This window comes from Ranitomeya imitator, chromosome 2 (genome assembly GCF_032444005.1).
Source record: "Ranitomeya imitator isolate aRanImi1 chromosome 2, aRanImi1.pri, whole genome shotgun sequence".
NCBI classification, from domain to species: domain Eukaryota; kingdom Metazoa; phylum Chordata; class Amphibia; order Anura; family Dendrobatidae; genus Ranitomeya; species Ranitomeya imitator.
Window position 1 is genome coordinate 380,256,807 of NC_091283.1, and position 25,453 is coordinate 380,282,259.

At 43.8% G+C, this 25,453-nt stretch overlaps 1 protein-coding gene across 1 annotated transcript in view; it reads right to left on the reverse strand.

The window, feature by feature from the left end:
• The window catches only part of LOC138664057 (zinc finger protein 665-like), a 78,584-nt gene that overhangs the window by 37,175 nt on the left and 15,956 nt on the right, over window positions 1-25,453 (reverse strand). The window contains exons 6-11 of the mRNA XM_069750474.1: window positions 19,920-20,069; window positions 19,618-19,794; window positions 19,413-19,536; window positions 19,235-19,332; window positions 17,756-17,846; window positions 15,068-16,491 (exon numbers count right to left, since the gene is read on the reverse strand). Coding sequence (XP_069606575.1) covers window positions 15,068-16,491; window positions 17,756-17,846; window positions 19,235-19,332; window positions 19,413-19,536; window positions 19,618-19,794; window positions 19,920-20,069 — 2,064 coding nt within the window. The remainder of the gene's footprint in view (window positions 1-15,067; window positions 16,492-17,755; window positions 17,847-19,234; window positions 19,333-19,412; window positions 19,537-19,617; window positions 19,795-19,919; window positions 20,070-25,453) is intronic.

Genomic DNA, 25,453 nt, shown 5'->3' on the forward strand with positions numbered 1-25,453 from the left:
AATGGGTTGCTTTTACCATTGCCGGTCCCTGAGAGACCTTGGACGCATATTTCTATGGATTTTATTTCCGATCTTCCTGTTTCCCAAAGAATGTCGGTTATCTGGGTTGTCTGTGACCGATTTTCTAAGATGGTTCATTTGGTGCCTTTGCCTAAATTGCCTTCTTCTTCTGATTTGGTTCCGTTGTTTTTTCAGCATGTGGTACGTTTGCATGGTATTCCGGAGAATATTGTGTCCAACAGAGGTTCCCAGTTTGTTTCTAGGTTTTGGCGGGCCTTTTGTGCCAAGCTGGGCATTGATTTGTCTTTTTCCTCTGCATTTCATCCTCAGACAAATGGCCAGACTGAGCGAACTAATCAGACCTTGGAGACCTATTTGAGATGCTTTGTGTCTGCTGATCAGGATGATTGGGTGGCTTTTTTGCCATTGGCCGAGTTTGCCCTTAATAATCGGGCTAGTTCGGCTACTTTGGTTTCGCCTTTTTTTGTAATTTTGGTTTTCATCCTCGTTTTTCTTCTGGGCAGGTTGAGCCTTCTGACCTTCCTGGTGTGGATTCTGTGGTCGACAGGTTGCAGCAGATTTGGGCTTATGTGGTGGACAATTTGGTGCTGTCTCAGGAGGAGGCTCAGCGTTTTGCTAACCGTCGTCGGTGTGTTGGTTCCCGGCTTCGGGTTGGTGATCTGGTTTGGTTATCTTCCCATCATGTTCCTATGAAGGTTTCTTCCCCTAAGTTTAAGCCTCGATTTATTGGTCCTTATAGGATTTCTGAGATTATTAATCCGGTTTCCTTTCGCCTGGCGCTTCCGGCCTCTTTTGCTATTCATAATGTCTTCCATAGATCTTTGTTGCAGAAATATGTGGAGCCCATTGTTCCCTCTGTTGATCCTCTGGCCCCTGTGTTGGTCGATGGGGAGCTGGAATATGTTGTTGAGAAGATTTTGGACTTCCGTTTTTCGAGGCGGAAGCTTCGGTACCTTGTCAAGTGGAAGGGTTATGGCCAGGAAGATAATTCTTGGGTTTCTGCCTCTGATGTCCATGCCGTTGATTTGGTTTGTGCCTTTCATCGGGCTCATCCTGATCGGCCTGGGGGCTCTGGTGAGGGTTCGGTGACCCCTCCTCAAGGGGGGGGTACTGTTGTGAATTCAGCTTTTGGGCTCCCTCCGGTGGTTGTAGAGGGTAATGCAGTTGTGCCTGGACTGCAGGAGTGGACAGGTGTATCTACTAATTGCAAAACTGACTGGGGTATATAGCTTTGCTGGATCCTTTAGTCAGTGCCAGTTGTCCATTGTTCTTGGAGGATTCACTTCCTGCTGGTCTTTCCAGTTTGCTGTGTTTTTCTACAAAGATAAGTCCTGGCTTTGTTTTTGCTGTCCACCTGCAGTGGACCTTATGGTTCTGTGCATTTTCATGCTTTTGTCTTGTCCAGCTTGGTCTGTGAAGGATTTTTTGCAGCCTAGCTATTTCTCTGGAGATGCAGATATACCCCCCATGTCTTTAGTCGGATGTGGTGATCCGTATTTTCTGCGGTGGATATTTTTCTAGTGTTTTTGTACTGACCGCATGGTACTCTGTTCTGTTCTTTCTTTTTGGCTAGTATGGCCTCCTATGCTAAAATCTGATTTCATATCTGCGTATGTTTTTTCCCTCTCCTCTCGCGGTCAATGTTTGTGGGGGGCTGTCTATCCTTTGGGGATTTTCTTTGAGGCAAGATAGGTTTCCTGTTTGTGTCTTTAGGGGTAGTTAGATCTTAGGCTGTGTCGAGGGGTCTAGGGAGTGTTAGGTACCCCCCACGGCTGCTTTTAGTTGCGCTGCTAGGTTCAGGGTTTGCGGTCAGTACAGGGACCACCTTCTCCACAGTACGTCTCATGCTGCTCCAAGGCCACCAGTGTTATGATAAGATAATTCAGTACCACAATGGACATAGAGGTCAGAGCACATACAGTGACCTGACAATAACCCAAAAACATAGAACGAGCTCTGAGACGTGGGAACTCTGCTGACCGCAATCCCTAATCCTCTCCAACCACACTAGAGGCAGCCGTGGATTGCGCCTAACGCTACCTATGCAACTCGGCACAGCCTGAGAAACTAGCTAGCCTGAAGATAGAAAATAAGCCTACCTTGCCTCAGAGAAATACCCCAAAGGAAAAGGCAGCCCCCACATATAATGACTGTGAGTTAAGATGAAAAGACAAACGTAGAGATTAAATAGATTTAGCAAAGTGAGGCCCGACTTTCTGAACAGAGCGAGGATAGGAAAGGTAACTTTGCGGTCAACATAAAACCCTACAAAAACCACGCAAAGGGGGCAAAAAGACCCTCCGTACCGAACTAACGGCACGGAGGTACACCCTCTGCGTCCCAGAGCTTCCAGCAAGCAGGAAAAAACAAATATACAAGCTGGACAGAAAAAACAGCAAACAAAATAGCAAAGCGGAACTTAGCTATGCAGAGCAGCAGGCCACAGGAACGATCCAGGAGGAAACAGGTCCAATACTAGAACATTGACTGGAGGCCAGGATCAAAGCACTAGGTGGAGTTAAATAGAGCAGCACCTAACGACTTCACCACATCACCTGAGGAAGGAAACTCAGAAGCCGCAGTACCACTTTCCTCCACCAACGGAAGCTCACAGAGAGAATCAGCCGAAGTACCACTTGTGACCACAGGAGGGAGCTTTGCACAGAATTCACAACAGTACCCCCCCCTTGAGGAGGGGTCACCGAACCCTCACCAGAGCCCCCAGGACGACCAGGATGAGCCATATGAAAGGCACAAACAAGATCGGGAGCATGGACATCAGAGGCAAAGACCCAGGAATTATCTTCCTGAGCATAACCCTTCCACTTAACCAGATACTGGAGTTTCCGTCTTGAAACACGAGAATCCAAAATCTTCTCCACAATATACTCCAACTCCCCCTCCACCAAAACCGGGGCAGGAGGATCAACAGATGGAACCATAGGTGCCACGTATCTCCGCAACAATGACCTATGGAATACGTTATGTATGGAAAAAGAATCTGGAAGGGTCAGACGAAAAGACACAGGATTAAGAACCTCAGAAATCCTATACGGACCAATGAAACGAGGTTTAAACTTAGGAGAGGAAACCTTCATAGGAATATGACGAGAAGATAACCAAACCAAATCCCCAACACGAAGTCGGGGACCCACACAGCGTCTGCGATTAGCGAAACAAACGTTGAGCCTTCTCCTGGGACAAGGTCAAATTGTCCACTATGTAGAGTATGTATGTGGAGTCCAAATCTGCTGCAACCTGTCCACCACAGTATCCACACCAGGACAGTCCGAAGACTCAACCTGCCCTGAAGAGAAACGAGGATGGAACCCAGAGTTGCAGAAAAAAGGCGAAACCAAGGTAGCCGAGCTGGCCCGATTATTAAGGGCGAACTCAGCCAACGGCAAAAAGGACACCCAGTCATCCTGATCAGCAGAAACAAAGCATCTCAGATATGTTTCCAAGGTCTGATTGGTTCGTTCGGTCTGGCCATTAGTCTGAGGATGGAAAGCCGAGGAAAAAGACAAGTCAATGCCCATCCTACCACAAAAGGCTCGCCAAAACCTCGAAACAAACTGGGAACCTCTGTCAGACACGATATTCTCTGGAATGCCATGTAAACGAACCACATGCTGGAAGAACAATGGCACCAAATCAGAGGAGGAAGGTAATTTAGACAAGGGTACCAAATGGACCATCTTAGAGAAGCGATCACAGACCACCCAAATGACTGACATCTTTTGAGAAACGGGAAGATCTGAAATAAAATCCATAGAGATATGTGTCCAAGGCCTCTTCGGGACCGGCAAGGGCAAAAGCAACCCACTGGCACGAGAACAGCAGGGCTTAGCCCGAGCACAAATCCCACAGGACTGCACAAAAGTACGCACATCCAGCGACAGAGATGGCCACCAAAAGGATCTAGCCCCTAACTCTCTGGTACCAAAGATTCCAGGATGACCAGCCAACACCGAACAATGAACCTCAGAGATAACTTTATTCGTCCACCTATCAGGGACAAACAGTTTCTCCGCTGGGCAACGATCAGGTTTATTAGCCTGAAATTTTTGCAGCACCCGCCGCAAATCAGGGGAGATGGCAGACACAATTACTCCCTCTTTGAGGATACCCGCCGGCTCAGATAAACCCGGAGAGTCGGGCACAAAACTCCTAGACAGAGCATCCGCCTTCACATTTTTAGAGCCCGGAAGGTACGAAATCACAAAGTCAAAACGGGCAAAAAACAGCGACCAACGAGCCTGTCTAGGATTCAACCGCTTAGCAGACTCAAGATAAGTCAAGTTCTTATGATCAGTCACGACCACCACGCGATGCTTAGCTCCTTCAAGCCAATGACGCCACTCCTCGAATGCCCACTTCATGGCCAGCAACTCTCGATTGCCAACATCATAATTTCGCTCAGCAGGCGAAAACTTCCTGGAAAAGAAGGCGCATGGTTTCATCACCGAGCAATCAGAACTTCTCTGCGACAAAACAGCCCCTGCTCCAATCTCAGAAGCATCAACCTCGACCTGGAATGGAAGCGAAACATCTGGTTGACACAACACAGGGGCAGAAGAAAAACGACGCTTCAACTCTTGAAAAGCTTCCACAGCAGCAGAAGACCAATTGACCACATCAGCACCCTTCTTGGTCAAATCAGTCAATGGTTTAGCAATACAAGAAAAATTGCAGATGAAGCGACGATAAAAATTAGCAAAGCCCAGGAACTTTTGCAGACTTTTCAGAGATGTCGGCTGAGTCCAATCATGGATGGCTTGGATCTTAACAGGGTCCATCTCGATAGTAGAAGGGGAAAAGATGAACCCCAAAAATGAAACCTTCTGAACACCAAAGAGACACTTTGATCCCTTCACAAACAAAGAATTAGCATGCAGGACCTGAAACACCGTTCTGACCTGCTTCACATGAGACTCCCAATCATCCGAGAAGATCAAAATGTCATCAAAGTACACAATCAGGAATTTATCCAGGTACTCTCGGAAGATGTCATGCATAAAGGACTGAAACACTGATGGAGCATTGGCAAGTCCGAATGGCATTACTAGATACTCAAAATGGCCCTCGGGCGTATTAAATGCAGTTTTCCATTCATCGCCTCGCTTAATACGCACAAGATTATACGCACCACGAAGATCTATCTTGGTGAACCAACTAGCCCCCTTAATCCGAGCAAACAAATCAGATAACAACGGCAAGGGGTACTGAAATTTAACCGTGATCTTATTTAGAAGGCGGTAATCTATACAAGGTCTCAGTGAACCATCCTTCTTGGCTACAAAAAAGAACCCTGCTCCTAATGGCGACGATGACGGGCGAATATGCCCCTTCTCCAAGGACTCCTTCACATAACTCCGCATAGCGGCGTGCTCAGGCACAGATAAAGTAAACAGTCGACCTTTTGGGAATTTACTACCAGGAATCAAATCGATAGCACAATCACAATCCCTATGCAGAGGTAGGGTATCGGACTTAGGCTCATCAAATACATCCCGGTAATCAGACAAGAACTCTGGAACCTCAGAAGGGGTGGATGATGAAATAGTCAGAAATGGGACATCACCATGTACCCCCTGACAACCCCAGCTGGACACAGACATGGATTTCCAATCTAATACTGGATTATGGACTTGCAGCCATGGCAACCCCAACACGACCACATCATGCAGATTATGCAACACCAGAAAGCGAATAACCTCCTGATGTGCAGGAGCCATGCACATGGTCAGCTGGGTCCAGTACTGAGGCTTATTCTTGGCCAAAGGCGTAGCATCAATTCCTCTCAATGGAATAGGACACTGCAAGGGCTCCAAGAAAAACCCACAACGCCTAGCATACTCCAAGTCCATCAAATTCAGGGCAGCGCCTGAATCCACAAATGCCATGACAGAATATGATGACAAAGAGCAGATCAAGGTAACGGACAGAAGAAATTTTGACTGTACCGTACCAATGGTGGCAGACCTGGCGAACCGCTTAGTGCGCTTAGGACAATCAGAGATAGCATGAGTGGAATCACCACAGTAGAAACACAGCCCATTCAGACGTCTGTGTTCTTGCCGTTCAACTCTGGTCAAAGTCCTATCGCACTGCATAGACTCAGGTTTAAGCTCAGGTAATACCGCCAAATGGTGCACAGATTTACGCTCACGCAAGCGTCGACCGATCTGAATGGCCAAAGACATAGACTCATTCAGACCAGCAGGCATAGGAAATCCCACCATGACATCCTTAAGGGCTTCAGAGAGACCTTTTCTGAAAATAGCTGCGAGCGCACCTTCATTCCATTGAGTGAGTACGGACCACTTTCTAAATTTCTGACAATATACCTCTATCTCATCCTGACCCTGACACAGAGCCAGCAAATTTTTCTCTGCCTGATCCACTGAATTAGGTTCATCGTACAGCAATCCGAGCGCCAGGAAAAACGCATCGATATTACTTAATGCAGGATCTCCTGACGCAAGAGAAAATGCCCAGTCCTGAGGGTCGCCACGTAAAAAAGAAATAATGATCCTAACTTGTTGAACTGGGTCACCAGAGGAGCGAGGTTTCAAAGCCAGAAATAGTTTACAATTATTTTTGAAACTCAGAAATTTAGTTCTATCTCCAAAAAACAAATCAGGAATAGGAATTCTCGGTTCTAACATAGAACTCTGAACCACAAAGTCTTGAATATTTTGTACTCTTGCCGTGAGCTGATCCACACATGAAGACAGACCTTTAATGTCCATCGCTACACCTGTGTCCTGAACCACCCAAATGTCTAGGGGAAAAAGAAGGCAAAACACAGTGCAGAGAAAAAAAAAATGGTCTCAGAACTTCTTTTTTCCCTCTATTGAGAATCATTAGTACTTTTGGTCCTCCAGTACTGTTATGATAAGATAATTCAGTACCACAATGGACATAGAGGTCAGAGCACATACAGTGACCTGACAATAACCCAAAAACATAGAACGAGCTCTGAGACGTGGGAACTCTGCTGACCGCAATCCCTAATCCTCTCCAACCACACTAGAGGCAGCCGTGGATTGCGCCTAACGCTACCTATGCAACTCGGCACAGCCTGAGAAACTAGCTAGCCTGAAGATAGAAAATAAGCCTACCTTGCCTCAGAGAAATACCCCAAAGGAAAAGGCAGCCCCCACATATAATGACTGTGAGTTAAGATGAAAAGACAAACGTAGAGATTAAATAGATTTAGCAAAGTGAGGCCCGACTTTCTGAACAGAGCGAGGATAGGAAAGGTAACTTTGCGGTCAACACAAAACCCTACAAAAACCACGCAAAGGGGGCAAAAAGACCCTCCGTACCGAACTAACGGCACGGAGGTACACCCTCTGCGTCCCAGAGCTTCCAGCAAGCAGGAAAAAACAAATATACAAGCTGGACAGAAAAAACAGCAAACAAAATAGCAAAGCGGAACTTAGCTATGCAGAGCAGCAGGCCACAGGAACGATCCAGGAGGAAACAGGTCCAATACTAGAACATTGACTGGAGGCCAGGATCAAAGCACTCGGTGGAGTTAAATAGAGCAGCACCTAACGACTTCACCACATCACCTGAGGAAGGAAACTCAGAAGCCGCAGTACCACTTTCCTCCACCAACGGAAGCTCACAGAGAGAATCAGCCGAAGTACCACTTGTGACCACAGGAGGGAGCTTTGCCACAGAATTCACAACACACCAGATCATAACACCATCCATCATGCCTGATGGTAGGTGCCTGGATTATTCATGTGTACATCTGGGTTTGCTGGTGAATCAAAGAACAGGTGTGCTAGTGTTAACAATTCCTTGCAATCATCTCTTGGATGGCATTGCGCAAGCTGATTGGTACAAAATTAAACAAGACACTCCTTAAAGGGCCACTGTCACCCCCTCCAGCCGTTATAAACTAAAAGAGCCACCTTGTTCAGCAGTAATGCTGCATTCTAACAAGGTGGCTCTTTTAGTTTTTGGTGCATTTATTCCCAAAATAAAACGTTTTATAACTTCTCCAAAATACCTGTCTTTAGCCAGGGAGGCAGGTCCTCACCCCCCTGCTTGAAACGCCACACTGCCATCACTCAAATCTTCAGGGGCGCCGGGCGCCACCCCCTCCATTCTGTTTTCGTATGAAATCCGGCTCCTGCGCTGTGTAGTACTGTCTAGTGCAGGTGCAGTGAGCTCTGGCCGTCTGACGTCACAGCCAGGCTTGCAGACTGCGCCTGTGCGGCCGCCCTGCCTATGAATCCCCGCACTGTGCAAAATGCATAACACACTGCGGGGCTGGGATTCCCAAGGTGGGGGGCCGCACTGGCCGCACAGGTGTAGTCTGCAAGCCTGGCTGTGACGTCAGAAGGCCAGAGCTCACTGAGGAAGGAACACGGTTGTTCTGAAACGCGTAGGAATAGAATTGGTCTGCCTCGCTTCTCTTAGCCAGTCACGTGATCAATCACGTGACCGTGACGTCACACAAAGTCCTGTACGCACAGTGTACCAAGCGGCTACAGAGCGCAACGCGCATTTCTCACATGCGGTCATAGCTTCAGTGGCACCCTGCCACCGGCCGGGGTAGTTATCTAGTGCCATTTCCTGGAGGATTGACACCGGACCTCTTAAAATACAGGATAATCTTCATGGACAAACAGCTTTCAAGAGCATTCCATCATGAAATATGAATGAGCACATCAGGTAAACCCTGTCTATCTGCACCTTTAGCTGTTGTCCTATGACGTATACCTGCTAACTTTAAGTTTTTATATATAATATAGTATATAACATACTAGGGGGCATCGCTTGTGCATTTCCCACTGCGGAAGCATTTCCCACTCTCTTTACTCCTTTTTTCTTTTATCCAATAGCGGCTTCATAGTTTTTTCCTTGGCCCATACAATAAAACAAAGGAGTGTCTTACAGCGCAGATATAAATTGTTTGAGGTATGGTATATTGTTGGTTTATTTTTTTGACTTTTTTTTCCAGGAGATGGAGGGCTTCGCTTGGAATGGCAGAGTAATAGATTGAAAAAAATGTGTATGTTTTATTTAATTAAAATACTTGTTTTCTGTGTGGTGCGTTTGATTAACATAGAGAAGGGGTATGTAACCAGCTCACCAGTAATCACCGTAGGTGCACGGAACTCCGCTGCAGACAGGCGAAATGTTCATACTTGAAGAAAAGGATCACAGTTCCAGCTCCTTAAAACGATTAGTTTATTAAGTTCAAAATATAAAATCCAAATATCCAAAGTGAGTAAACTCCCAACGGTTGGTGCTAAGATAGCGAAGACTGACTGGCAACGCGTTTCGATCACATTGATCTTTATCCGAGCCACATGTCAGTATGGTTGCGTCTTTCCTATATAGGGAGACTTGTCCAACCATGACACAGATTTAAGTCATATGACTACCTCGAAGGTCCTGTCTAAAACCAAATACTATTACAATAGAGATGCAATAAAACAGTAAAAATAAAAATAATCATCTTTAGCAATAGTGTAGCATAATTTCGTTTCTCTTATTTAGTCCCATTGGAGCCCGGGTATTTAATTGTAGAATCCAATACGCATCCCGTGTGAGAAGTTGGCGTCTGATATCACCGCCGCGGGGGGAGGGATTAACCCTTTCTATTCCCTGGACCTGAAGACAGCTTATGCTGCGTGCATGATGAATGACAAAGTGTTTTGATGCCGCTGACATGTTTCTATTTTGGTTATCCGTATTTTTTATATCATATAGGTGTTCCCTAATGCGTATTTTTAATTTTCTGGATGTACATCCAACATACATTAGATTGCATTCTGTGCATCTGATGTTATATACTACGTTGGACGAGTTGCAATTAATATATTGCTTTACATCAAATTCCATAGTTCTATCCGCATTATGGAAAGTTTTAGCAATGGCAGCCACTTTACATGTGCATTTCTCTCAAAATTTTACGACTAAAAATCCATACTTTTATCCAGTCCAGACTAGATCTGAATGTATGGACAGATTCCAAGAAAGTGTCGAAAAAGAATTAAAACGATTATATGAGGACACAATAAGTAAAAGGAATAGTAGTCAAAAAAATATATCTATAAAACATCGCAAAGCAATAAAAGAACTTCAAGACATGTCAGACTTAACTATTAAGATGTCAGATAAAGGGGGAGTAGTTGTGGTACTTAACACAACGGATTATCAGAAGAAGATGGTAGAATTATTATCTGATCATACAATATACAAAAAATTGAAATATAATCCCTCTCAGGAAATTATTGACAAAAGAGATCAAATCATAAAAGGACAGAATTTGGGGGTATTAACTAAAAAGCAAATAGAATACCTTACAGTACGAAATCCGGTTATCCCCATCATTTATGGGGTACCAAAAATACACAAAAAAGAAGGTATTCCCCCCATGCGTCCCATTGTGTCCGGAATCGGATAATGTAACGAAAAACTTTGCCAGTGGGTCGATTCTCTCCTCCAACCACTGGTCAAACGCACTCCAGGACACATCAGGGATTCCAAAGAGGTCCTATGTATCTTTGAGAATAAAGTCTGGCAGTCTAATTACTCATGGCTTTGTTGCGATGTGATATCCTTATATACGTGCATTCCGCATGATCTGGCAATGAGGGCTATACAATATCATCTTGAGAAACATAGTAATTATTCTGTGGACCTGATTGAATATTTGCTTATGGTTATACATTTTCTGATGACTAATAATTATTTTTCATTTGATGGTCAGTTTTTTGTTCAGCAAGCAGGAGTGGCCATGGGTGCTAAATATTCACCCTCCCTCGCAAATTTAGTCATGGCCTTTTGGGAGATGGAGTGTGTATTTTCTGTGGCTAATCCTTTTCTGGAACATCTGGTGTGGTATGGTAGATACATAGATGATACCCTCATAATTTGGGAGGGGGATGTATCTACCATACCACACTTTATGGAGTACTTGAATTGTAATATGTATAACATTAGATTTATGCACAAAGTGGATAAAAATAATATTTCTTTCTTAGATCTGGAACTTACAGGACATGTTGATCAGGGAATTGCAACTAAAACACATCATAAACCAGTTAGGGGAAACACAATTTTGCATGCCCATAGTAGCCATAGCAAGCACACAATTAAATCAATACCTGTGGGCGAACTCACCAGGATCAAGCGTAATTGTAGCTCATCAAAAGATCTAAATGGTGAGTTCAATCAGATAACGAAAATACTAAAATGCCGTAAATATCCTCAATGGACAATTGATCGGGCTAAGGGAATTGTTAATGAAAAAAATCGAAAAGAGCTAATTGCACCCCAAAAAAATAAAGATAATGTACAAATAAATAAGAAACCATATATATGTTTTCAATATAGTCCCCAGTTTCCTAAAATTAAAAATATCATTTACAAATACTTGCCATTATTGTATGAGGATGATCAATTATACGAAATTTTGAATTCGGGTATTAATGTTGTGTCCAGGAGGGCTCCAACGATTGGCAGCAAAATAGCTCCTAGCATGTTCAGTTCGGAAAGAAATAAAAAAACCTGGTTGAATTATCCAGGATTTTTCAGATGCGGCATACAAAATTGTGGCACATGTAAAGTGGCTGCCATTGCTAAAACTTTCCATAATGCGGATAGAACTATGGAATTTGATGTAAAGCAATATATTAATTGCAACTCGTCCAACGTAGTATATAACATCAGATGCACAGAATGCAATCTAATGTATGTTGGATGTACATCCAGAAAATTAAAAATACGCATTAGGGAACACCTATATGATATAAAAAATACGGATAACCAAAATAGAAACATGTCAGCGGCATCAAAACACTTTGTCATTCATCATGCACGCAGCATAAGCTGTCTTCAGGTCCAGGGAATAGAAAGGGTTAATCCCTCCCCCCGCGGCGGTGATATCAGACGCCGACTTCTCACACGGGAAGCGTATTGGATTCTACAATTAAATACCCGGGCTCCAATGGGACTAAATAAGAGAAACGAAATTATGCTACACTATTGCTAAAGATGATTATTTTTATTTTTACTGTTTTATTGCATCTCTATTGTAATAGTATTTGGTTTTAGACAGGACCTTCGAGGTAGTCATATGACTTAAATCTGTGTCATGGTTGGACAAGTCTCCCTATATAGGAAAGACGCAACCATACTGACATGTGGCTCGGATAAAGATCAATGTGATCGAAACGCGTTGCCAGTCAGTCTTCGCTATCTTAGCACCAACCGTTGGGAGTTTACTCACTTTGGATATTTGGATTTTATATTTTGAACTTAATAAACTAATCGTTTTAAGGAGCTGGAACTGTGATCCTTTTCTTCAAGTGTTTGATTAACCCTTTAACTACTCTAGCCGGCTTAATGTAACCTTACAATAGGAAGGAGACATTAACCCCTGATTACCCCACTTGCCAACACTACAGTGCGAGTGAGAAGAACAGGCCAAAGCTCCAGAATTGGCGCATCTAATAGATGCGCTTTTCTGGCCAGCTGCGGGCTGCTGTTTTAAAGCTGGGGGAGCCCATACCCATGGCCCCTTACCAGCCTGAGAATAGCAGCCCGCACCTGTGAGTTTTGCCGGGTTGGTTGTAAAATATAGGGGGGACACCACATCGGGTTTTCTTTCATTCATTGTCCCCTGATCGTGCTGCTGTTGTTCTCCGTGTGCACGTGAGCGGGACGTTTGGCAGGCCGTGCGTCCGGATAAGAATGGACATGTCTGCATGTTTTGCACACGGACACACGGTCCGTCAAAATATCCAGACATCTGCATAGACCCATTAATTTGAATGGGTCTACATGTGTCAGTATCTCTGGGACTGACAACTTCTCAGCTCCTCCTGACCGACATTAGTACTGCCAGTCACTCAGCAGTTTCATTTCGGGTCTGGCTTGCAAATTCATTTTCTGTCCTAGTGTACAGACAGTTGACCACTGCTATCAGTGGAAGCTTTGATAGCATTTGCTGCAATCTCTCGATGCCGGCGACGAGCCTGTCTGATAGATTGACTATTCAACATGAAACTGTCTGGATCATGGCCAAGAGACTGAAAAACAGCAACAAGCAGGTATGTCGCTTTTCTATCACTAGTATTAGTTCTGTTTAGAGCTGCAGCAACTTCCGTAGTCACAATGTTAAAAGTAGAATCTATGAGCAAAATACAGGAGTCACAATGTTGAAAGATTTTACTGACTTAAGTTTCTTGGGACTAAAATGCCCTTCGACCTCATCACTATTGCTGTCTCAAGTGCCCTTGTTGCTGCAAAGTTCAGCAGAAGCTGTCGACTGCTGAACTCACTCAGTTTTCTTTTCTTTGTTTCTGTACCTGTAATTCTCTCTGAAATCTTCTTTCCTCAACCTTGGCCAGCTTTCTGTCTAGTTGTCCCATGCTTCCATGACAACATTTTTATCTTTGAGTAAGCAAGAACTCACGGTCTTCCTGAAGTTTTATAAGTTTCATGGGCAACATCATGAATGACATCAAATAAATCATCAAGTTTTGGTAAATCATAGGAGAGGAGACGACGGCCATTTTGCGCTTGAAACAGCGCTTCAACGGGTCCCCTAGAAGCGCTGTTTCAAGCGCGAAACGGCCGTCGTCTCCTCCTGCACACTCCTCTCACTGCCCTGTTCCCCCGAGCCGTAAAGATGCTTGTCTATATTTGAATAAAGGAACTTCTGACTACAGGACCGGTGAGTGCTGCCGCGTTTGTTCTATGATTTACCATGATTTGATCTCTCATTTTCACACGAGCACCTCCGTTTACCTATTGGATTACCACTTACTGAAAGTCTCCATTCAGCGCCTCTTTGGATTCTGTAGCTGTGCAGCTCACTTTTTTTCTTTTTGTTTTATTAAATCATCAAGTTTATTAACACATTCCTTCTCCTTGGATTCTTGTGTTTTGGTTCGCCGTTTAGCATTTCTTCTTGACTTTTCCATGGACCAAACAGACTCTTCACCTTACTAATTTATTTATTTTACTTACTTATATAGCGTCATTAATTCCACAGCGCTTTACATACACGGCAATGTCCCCATTGGGGCTCACAATCTAGATTCCCTATCAGTATGTCTTCTGGAGTGTGAGAGAACCGAAGAACCCGGAGTAAACCCACGTAAACACCGGAAGAACATACAAACTCCTTGCAAATGTTGTCCTTGGTGGGATTTGAACCCAGGACCCCAGCGCTGCAAGGTTGCAGTGCTAACCACTGTACCACCATGTTGCCCACTGATCACGTGAGATTGTTGTCTTGTCGGGATTCTTGTTTTTTTCTGAGAATCAAAGAACTTCATTGGCTGCGACGGTAGCACTGGACAGTGAATAGAGTGCGAGTGCGTGCTACGGCACATGCTCGCCCTCCGCTCCATTCATTTCAAGTGTGGGATGGACAGCGTCCGAAGCCGAATACACAGGGATCTTATTGCTGGTCTATATTAAAACTACCCAAATCCTATTTTAACAGCTAGTAAGTGTCCATGGTCTATCATTGAGCCACCTTTTTAACACAATCAAAAGAAATAATTTTTAAAAGGATATTACAGATCATTATGTGTAACAATTATAGGGGGTGAGACTTTGAATAAAACTAAATTTTATTTTTTCAATAGAACACACCCTGTGCAATCCACATGCTGTCTGTGATTAAGAATACAAAGGATAGGAGGAGCATTGCAATTTATTTATTTATTTTTCATACGTGAAAATCACTGACGGTACACACTGGCAATACACAGATGAAACTTGGATCCAAAACACTGATGAACAAAGGTCTGTATTTTTCCTGTTTATAAGAAAATATTCAAGTCTGAATGAAGCCTAAAATTTTTCTTTTTAAAAAATTTCCCACATTTCGATCATGAAGATGGCTTTTCCCCTGTTGGATTTCTCTGATGTTTAATAAGACTAAAAAAAAATTCCCACATTAGGAACATAAAAATGATTTCTCCCCTATATGAATTCTCTGATGTGCAACAAGACATGATTTTTCTGTAAAACTTTTACCACATTCTGAACATGCCTCATCCCCTGTGTGAATTTTCTTATGTCTAACAAGATTTGTTTTCCGATTAAAATACTTCCCACATTCTGAACATGAAAATGGCTTCTCCCCTGTATGAATTCTCTGATGTGTAACAAGTTTGAATTTCTCGCGATAACATTTCCCACATTCTGAACATGAAAATGGCTTATCCTTTGTGTGACTTTTTTGATGTCTAACAAGATGCGTTTTCCGATTAAAACATTTTCCACATTGTGAACATGAAAATGGCTTCTCACCTGTGTGAATTCTCTGATGTGTAAGAAGTTTGGATTTCTCGCTATAATGTTGCCCACATTCTGAACATGAAAATGGCTTATCCCCTGTATGAATTCTCTGATGTGCAACAAGAATTAATTTTCGACTAAAACATTTTCCGCATTCAAAACATGAAAAAGGCTTCTCCCCTGTGTGAATTCTCTCATGTGTTACAAGATTTGACTTTCGATTAAAACATTTACCACATTCTGAGCATGAAAATGGCTTCTCCCCTGTGTGAATTCTCTGATGTTTAACAAGATTGGATTTCTCATTATAACATTTCCCACATTCTGAACATGAAAATGGCTTTTCTCCAGTATGACTTCTCTGATGTGTAACAAGATGTGATTTCTCTGTAAAACATTTTCCACATTTTGAACATGAAAATGGCTTATTTCCTGTGTGCATCTTCTGATGTGTAACAAGTTTGGATTTCTCACTATAACATTTCCCACATTCGGAACATAAAAATGGCTTCTCCCCTGTGTGAATTCTCTGATGTGTAACAAGATTTTTTTTCTGATTAAAACATTTTCCACACTCTGAACATGAAAATGGCTTCTCCCCTGTGTGAATTCTCTGATGTGTAGCAAGTTTTGATTTCTCGCTATAATATTTCCCACATTCTGAACATAAATATGGCTTTTCCCCTGTGTGACTTCTCTGATGTGTAACAAGATGTGATCTCTTTGAAAAGCATTTCCCACATTCTGAACATGAATATGGTTTCTCCCCTGTGTGAATTCTCTGATGTACAACTAAAACTGATTTCCGTTTAAAAAATTTCCCACATTCAGAACATAAATATGGCTTTTCCCCTGTGTGACTTCTCTGATGTGTTATAAGTCTTGATTTAATACTATAACATTTTCCACATTCTGAACATGAAAATGTTTTTTCCCTTATTTGAGTTATTTGATGTTCAAAAACCCTTATGTGACTTTCGTTTTGCATATTGGTAATTAATGAAGCAGAAGAATGGATTTGTTGAAAAGGATCAGATGACAGATTTCTTCTTAGATGGGCTTGAGGTGAATCTGGGATAATGGCATGCTGTTCCCATGTAGCTGAAGGGATGCCATAATCATCTGTAGCAATATCTGAAAACATTAGATGTCCCTCTAAGCTCCTGGTAAAGTCATCTGTAAAGAATAAAACTTCTTTTATTGTTTTTCAATTACAGTGAAAGGATATTCATATTACTATATATTTAACACATTTTAATATATGTCCAAAGACATACTGATAGGGAATTTAGATTGTGAGCCTCAACGGGGACAGCGACGACCCTGTAAACCTGCAACCTGTAAAGCGCTACGGAATATGTTAGCGCTATATAAAAATAAAGATTATTATTATTATAATAGAAATTGTAATGCAATTCAATTATCAACTGACTAAGAAAGTAGACTATAAACAGGCACTAATAGATTACGATATAAGACCACCAGACTTGTGCTCTTTTCATTTTTAACTTCGATGTTGAAGTCGACGCTTACATTTTTTGACCTCTCTATAGGTTCATGTTTCACTGTCTGTCACTAATCTTTTCCAGTTATCTGCTCTTGGTGACTCATAACTAAGACTGTAAGTACAATACGGTAGTCTCGAACTCATACCCTCCCTGACAGCTACATGCAGTCTAACACTGAACAGGCAAATAAGAGGCACAATATGGTCATGTCAAAATAAGCCATGGCTTTGAAGAAAGTGTAGGGCTTTGATTTTTTTTAATGAAACTAAGCTATGGATACATGAAAAAAGGACAAGTCCATTATACTTCTTTTTTTGTACTTGATGAATGCCTACAAAAAATTGGATTCCACCACAAAAATTTACATCAATGTCCTCTGCAAGCCATAGTTTCCATTTCCTGGTTCATTCGTAGACTACCTAGCTTACAGAATATGGACATCTTTTTGCACGCACTAAAATTAAGTATACTCATGTGACTTACTTTTCTACAGCTAATAAAGTTATACTTAATCTGTTTTATGTAGTCAATTTTCCCGGAACACTCCTAGCTGTTATTTCACTTCTCCAATTTTTTCCCCAGCCCTGGTCACATGGTATATCTTAATTTCTCATGAAGTAGCACAGCCGAAACTCAGCCCCCACCTTCCACCCTCTCGCTACCAGACAGGTATAAGATGTGAACATAGAACTTCAATGGTACATTTAGAGCATCCTGTGATCACAAAATATTTCTTCTTCAGCAGCTCAGATGCAGAGAGATGATTGTACAAAATAGTGTAAAGGGTATGTTTTTGCTCAAAAAAAGCTTTATGTGAAAAGTCTACATCAACAAACTGTGTTAACAAACCCTAAACAATTCAAAACCTAATTCTACAGTCCATTGACTGAGTGAAATCTATACTTTTTCTGCTTTTAGTGGTTACTACTCACCTGTGTTGTTATCTGTAGAAATCTCCTCTTTACACCACTCATCCCCCGTCACATATATCTCTGTAGCATTATTATGGGTCAGATATTTACCCTGAAACAAATATTGTAAAAGTCATATAGAGATAGGGAAGTTGTGTGAAATGAATAACAAAAACGATCATAAATGAACATGATGACCATACATGTTCTGATAGCATTTTATATCACATAACTGCAAGTCTCATGTATAAATCCAAGCTGTCTTCTCCTAATTCTAACCAGCAGTCTCCATAACCAGAAAATTGTGAGAAGATCCAGACAACATTTAATGTCTATGATCAGCTTTACCCTGTCATCTCCACCAAGTATGAAACAAACAGTGAATGGCCACATTATTAGAGACACCCACCAAGAATTTTACCTCTATTGGCCTTTAGAACCTCAGTAATTCATCGAGTCAGAGATTCCACATAACAACTAAATTGTTCCGCAAGAATATTGACCCATACTTAAGAGGGTAGCTGCTTGCAGTTTCTGCAAATTAGATGGAGGTACTGATGTGCCCTTAACAACCCATTCTATCCCATTCCAAAGAATCTCTATAGGATTAACATCTGGAGACGGAAAGCCAGGGAAGCAAACAAAATTTGCTGTCATGCTTTTGGAAGTAATCCAAGACTATATGACACTTGTGGCGAAATGGTTAAGTAAACCCTATTGTCTAAATGTCCATGCAAAGGTATCAAAGGACCATGAATGTACTTGGAAAACATTCACTACATCATTAATTCACCTCTACCAGCCTGAAATGTTAATCGCTGACAGGAAGCGTTCATGGATTCATTCTACATGTGTGAAATTCTCACCCGTTAATGTGTATTGTGCAACAGACATCTGGAACAATGTTTTCCACTGCTCAGTAATATATTTTTTGTGGTCTTGCACCCAATCAAATTTTATCTCTTTAATTCTCTCAGACAGCAATGGCATTGCAACTGGTTGTCTGCATTAATAGCATGGGTACTAAAAAGCAACAAGTGCATTCAGACTCATTAGATGGACACCAGAGCTGTATATATATGAAATTTGCTTGACCTGTTCTTGAAAATAATCTCTTACATCTTCTTTGAAAAGTTGATTATGTCCATAGGATCCCCTTTCATTGGAGGTTTTTCCTTGATCATAACATTCTTAGTTTACTCTGGAGATCATTGCATGTCAAAAACCCCACAAGGTTGGAAGTTTTTGAAATAAAGGCCCTAGCCCAGATTATGCTGCCTTATTTGAAGTTGCTCAGATCAGTCAATCTTCCAATGGATTTACGCACAGAGTTCAGGGGTCTATTCCATACAGTCTCAAATAGGAGAGGACAGGTGTCACAAATTTTAAAATTTTTCCATTAGTGTATAATACTGGTGGATAAAATAAGACTAAATACAAGACCTTCACAGCCTTCTATACAACATAGAGGAAATTTCATGACACCTTCTCTCCATCTACCTGATGATCCTGAGGAACATAGGGATCTTCTTGTTTACAGTCCTGTGGAAGAAGAAGACGGAGACATCTCTCTGGTATTGTCCTCTTACTGGATAGAACTGGAGAAAACACATACAGGGATTGAATTCATTATCTACTTCTAGATTATAGGCCGTGTGTATTTAGTCCTGTCTATTACCTGTTGATGTGAGGGGCTGGGGAACCTCCATCATGATGTCCTTGTACAAATCTTTGTGTCCTTCTAAATACTCCCACTCCTCCATGGAGAAATAGATGGTGACATTCTGACACCTTATGCGAACCTGACACATACAATGATACGGTCATCCCCCATCTCTTCACAGTGTAACTGTATAATGTCCCAGCATTCCTAGCAGTGTCACCTCTCCAGTCAGCAGCTCAATCATCTTGTAGGCAAGTTCTAGGATCTTCTGGTCATTGATGTCCTTATGTATCAGAGGGTGAGGTGGAGGTCCCATGATTGGGCTCAGGGGTCTGCCCAATCCCTCAGACACAGGGGCCTGACAGTTGCCACTAGAGGTCTTCTCTACTGTGTAGTCCTGGTTATGGAGAGACACATCAATCTCACTACAGACATTTCCAGAGTTATCACCTCTCTAATTCTGGCCATCTGTTATTCCCATAGATAAGAATGATATAATGTGACATCATCAGAATCTCTCACCTCTCCAGTAAGACGGAAGAGGATCTCTAAGGTGAGGTGTAATATCCTCTCCACCATGTTGTCTCTGTCCCTATCCGTCCTTGTAGGGTCACTCAGGAGAAGTCTCTTATATAGAAGATCTCCACTAAGAGAATCCGATATTGTAGGGACCTGAATGGGGAGAAGATGATGATATAACATCATAAAGATCCCATGTAAGAAACCTCCGGAGCTGTTACCGGCCTCACATGATCACCACATCCAGTCATGGCCCCGTCCTGCCCCGGTATAACACACAATCCCATTATAGTCCCTTACAGATATTTAACACAGATTATCTCCAATCCAGCACCAAAAACACAGAACAAATCTAAAAGAAAAAAAAATCAACAATATCTAAATGTTTATTAAATATTGAATAAAAAAGATATGAAGTGCAGAAAACATCCACAGAGATTGGGACAGAAGAACCGAAGAAATGAGTCACAAGCAGTGATATAACGTTAAAGAGAACCATCACGTGATTTATGCTTTACAAACCGCGGACAACGTGACTCAGATCCTGGATGCTCAATTGCAGCCAGGTATGTTTCCCTCTGAAACGCTCCTGCGCCACCACTGACCGCCTTCTCCCTACACTTCTCTAGCCAATTGTGTACATAGGGAGAGATCTGTTAATCAACTAGAGCGGTGTGGAGAGAAGCTTGCCAGGGAAGACGCTAGACTAGTCTCATTTCTTATCTCTCTCTAAAGTCCTTACCCCATCTTTAAACCATGTTTTCTGTAAAAATACTGGAGCATTTCAGAGAAGAACATTTGTGGCTGCAATCCTGCAGACAGGTTCTGATTTATGCAGCTCATGGTTTGTGAAGCATGAATCACTCGTCAGGTTCCTTTTACCACGCCCATACATCTCCCATACATGTACAATGCTGCAGGTAAAGAGTTTCCACAAAGCAATTGTACAAAGCAGTAGGAAGCAGCCATCATATTTAATCACGCAGTGACTTGAGTAAAACTGACTGCTGTCCCTTGTCAGGGGGCCATCTGAATTTATCACCTGGGGACTTTTGTGCTCCCATGATTAGCGATCACTGTGATTAGCCAAACAATTCAATCAAGCCAATCTCTGAAATGCAAAAACAAACCAAAACACATGTAAAGTCCGTAAGATGTAGTCAACTCAAAAAGGTAACCTCAGACAGACTTGACGCTAGCCAAGCCATCCAGCAGGTCTTAAGGCCCCTTCACATTTAGCGACGCTGCAGCGATACCGACAACGATCCGGATCGCTGCAGCGTCGCTGTTTGGTCGCTGGAGAGCTGTCACACAGACCGCTCTCCAGCGACCAACGATGCCGGTAACCAGGGTAAACATCGGGTAACTAAGCGCAGGGCCGCGCTTAGTAACCCGATGTTTACCCTGGTTACCATGCTAAAAGTAAAAAAAAACAAACACTACATACTTACCTACCACTGTCTGTCCTCCAGCGCTGCGCTCTGCTTCTCTGCTCTCCTCCTGTACTGTCTGGGAGCCGGAAAGCAGAGCGGTGACGTCACCGCTCTGCTTTCCGGCTCACAGACAGTACAGGAGGAGTGCAGAGCGCAGCGCTGGAGGACAGACAGCGGTAGGTAAGTATCTAGTGTTTGTTTTTTTTTACTTTTAGCATGGTAACCAGGGTAAACATCGGGTTACTAAGCGCGGCCCTGCGCTTAGTTACCCGATGTTTACCCTGGTTACCAGTGAAGACATCGCTGGATCGGTGTCACACACGCCGATCCAGCGATGTCCACGGGAGATCCAGCGACGAAATAAAGTTCTGGACTTTGTTCAGCGACCAACGATCTCCCAGCAGGGGCCTGATCGTTGGTCGCTGTCACACATAGCGATTTTATTAACGATATCGTTGCTACGTCACAAAAAGCAACGATATCGTTAACAATATCGTTATGTGTGAAGGTACCTTTAGATAGACGAATTGCAGCCTTCCACAAATTTGGAGTTATATTGGGACCCCTGAGTTGTATCAACGGATCAGCTACTTGATGACAAAGCGAGCCTGAAGACAGGATAGTCACACTAGCCAGATCAGTAACTGAAAGGCCAAACCAAGAGCAAAATCATGAGACAAAATTGTAGCCAAAGGAATCGCCAAGGTCAGATACCAGGAGGACAGTTAAAAACAAAGTCCAACACGCTACGGTCAAAGTAATGAAGGATAAAAGAAAAAACAAAGTCAGGATCAAGCTGGGTCAGAATGAGGATATCAGCAGGAATAGAACCAGAGATGTCAAAGGTAAACTAAGGACAACACCTGTGAATTCTCAGCAGTACAATGGGAGTTAAAGTATGGTGTGGTACTACACCATTGAACAGAGCAGGGAGCTGATAACTACCACTGAGATAATGAACAGCACTCACACCCATTGTATCTGGCTGGGTAGAACACATGTTCCAACTACACTAGTATCCCTGGCTGGACAGTGCCTGCAATGTCTAGAGATACTGACCAAGATGTATCCACCATCACCAACGGATGAAATAAGGTGGCACCTACTGACAAACGCAGACATCGATAAAGCAGTTCTAAGTAGATATGTGACAGTACTTTGTCTTTTAAGAGTATCCTCCAAACCCTTTTGTCAGGAAATAGGAAGAAGTTCTGATTACTTCAATTACACATACAAAGTGTTAGGTGTCGAGTTCCCGCTTCTGCACAAGGGGAATCTCGAGCCATCTCCGCTGCGGTCTCCCATTCTTATCCAGCCGCAGTGGAGTCTGCTCAGCAGAGACGTCGGTCCCAGCGTCTTGCTCAGTCTCACTCTGTACAAAGAGTTACTGCTACTTTTCCTGCTTCTGCCATTGAAGTCAGTGTTGGGCAGCGGCGAGCAGATGCTTTTGGGGCTAAGTCCTGCTTTTCTCTTTCTGAGCATGCCCAGGGCAAGATTTCCCATTGGAGATCGAGGGTCACATGCTCAGGTACTGCAGCACATCCCATTGGTCTTCCAGGAAGGTCCTGAAAGGGCAAAACTTTGGTAGCAGCTTCCCATTGGTCCTTTATTGGAAGGTCCTGAACGTGCTGCAACTATATAAACTGCTCATGACCGCACGGCCATGCGCTAGTGTACATTTGTAAATGTGTGTGTGTTGTGAGTGAAAGTCGCTCTTTAAATAACCCTCTCTATTGGATGACTGTTCGCGGAAGGTGTATGTTTGCTATCTAGCGCCCGACTTAGCCATCAGCACGTATACACACAATACAGCGTCTTATTGCTGTGACCGCCAGTGCGGCGCCTTGTGCTTTCACAGCACTTTCCTGACCCAAGCCTGGGTGGTTAGTGGCGTTCGCCAGTGCGGCACTGCATGCACTCTCGTGCTTCTATTGCTGTTACTCTGACACCTCAGTAGCGGTGTCGAGCGCATGAGGTCTATGTACTCAAATCCTGTGTCTTGGGATTGAGTTCTGAGACTCGTTGCTTGCGCTCTTGGTGCGGTACCACGGCCCTGTGACGTAACAGGGTTCGCTTCCTTCACACAGGGTGAGGTTAGCCCATGTATGTATTCACTTTGTACCGCCATATAGTCCGTCATTACTTGGCAGCAGGTTCCATCTCTGCACGGTGGACCCCGGGCTGCGAACGCACCATACTCTATCTGTCTTATTATTTGGTGCGTTCCGCTAGCCCTAACATTACACTAGCGCCAGGGTCTGGCTAGTAATGACGGACAAACAGCAATCCTTGTGGTATATCCAGCAGCTGGAGGGTAGGTTGGCGGCTCTTGAGAGCTCAACCTCAGCTGTGGATGTTACCGCAGTTGCTGTACAGGCTGCTAGCGTGGCTGCAGCAACCTTGTCCATTGCCACCCCTGTTCCGACATTATCTCGCCTCCCGCTGCCAGAAAAATTTTCTGGTGATAGCAAATTTTGTAGGGGATTCGTGAGTCAGTGCTCTATTCACCTCGAGCTCCTGGCTGCACGTTTTCCCACAGAGCGAGCTAAGGTGGGATTTATAGTGTCTCTCTTGTCGGACAGGGCGTTGGAATGGGCTACGCCGCTGTGGGAGCGTGGCGATCATGTGGTGCAGAGTGCTCCTCTGTTCCTGAGCACTCTGAAACAGGTCTTTTTAGGACCTCAAGTCACCCATGATACTGCGCTCCAACTGCTGGCAATAACTCAGGGTGAGTCCTTGGTCAGTCATTTTGCCGTCCAATTCCGCACTTTAGCTTCTGAGCTGGACTGGTCGGATAAAGCCCTTATCCCCATATTTTGGAGGGGCCTGGCTGATCATGTTAAGGACGCTCTGGCCACTAGGGAGATTCCTGCCACACTGGAGGAGTTAATAACTGTCTCCACTCGAATTGACCTCCGTTTTAACGAGCGGAGGTTAGAGCGAGCCCAGTGTAGGCAGAGGTTTCGGCTGACTCCTACCTTCGCCAAACCTCTGGAATCTCCGGTCCTGGTTCCTGAGTCACATGAGGCCATGGAAGTGTCACAAGCGGGATCTAAGTCCCGGACCGCTTGTGCACTCAAGGTCTGTCATGTTTGCCAGCAGTCAGGACATCTAGCCACCAGATGTCCTCAGCGGTCGAGGAAACGTCAGCGTCTAGTGGTAGTAGGTGGAGGTACACTAGACACGGCGACGTTTGCCTCTAAATTGTCCTTTAAGGGGACAATTATTATAGGCTCATTCTCCCACTCGGTAGAGCTCTGCGTGGATTCTGGGGCGGAGGGCAATTTTATGTCTTCTGCCTTCGCCCAACGTCACGCAATACCCCTGGTTATGCTAGCTCAACAAGTAACGGTACGAGTGGTGAATGGGTCGACACTGCCCTCACAGATAACACACCAGACCATCCCTTTTACTCTGTCCATGTCGCCATCTCATCAGGAGATTATATCTCTGCTCATAATTCCTGAGGGAATTGATGAGGTCCTGTTGGGAATACCTTGGCTACGGTACCACTCTCCTCATATCGAGTGGTCCTCAGGCAGAATTCTGGGATGGGGCGAATCTTGTGGGGGTAGGTGTCAGAGGGAGTGCATTCAGGTTGCTACTACAGAGGTACCCGCAGATCTATCCTCTCTCCCCAAGCAGTATTGGTCTTATGCAGACGTGTTCTCCAAAAAGGCGGCGGAGATCCTTCCGCCCCATCGCCCCTATGACTGTCCTATTGATCTCTTGCCTGGTGCTGAGCCTCCCCGGGGTCGAGTCTATCCGTTATCTCTCCCGGAGACGGAGGCAAAGTCACAGTACATCCAGGAAAATCTGGCAAGAGGATTCATTAGGAAGTCAGTGTCACCTGCTGGGGCAGGGTTCTTCTTCGTGCAGAAGAAGAATGGGGAATTGCGTCCATGCATAGACTACAGGGGTCTTAACGCCATCACCGTTAAGAATAAGTATCCTTTGCCCTTGATATCTGAGCTCTTCGATAGGCTTCGGGGAGCAAGGGTATTTACTAAATTACATCTGCGGGGTGCTTACAACCTGATTCGCATCCGTGAGGGGGACGAATGGAAGACGGCTTTTAACACCAGGGATGGGCACTATGAATAT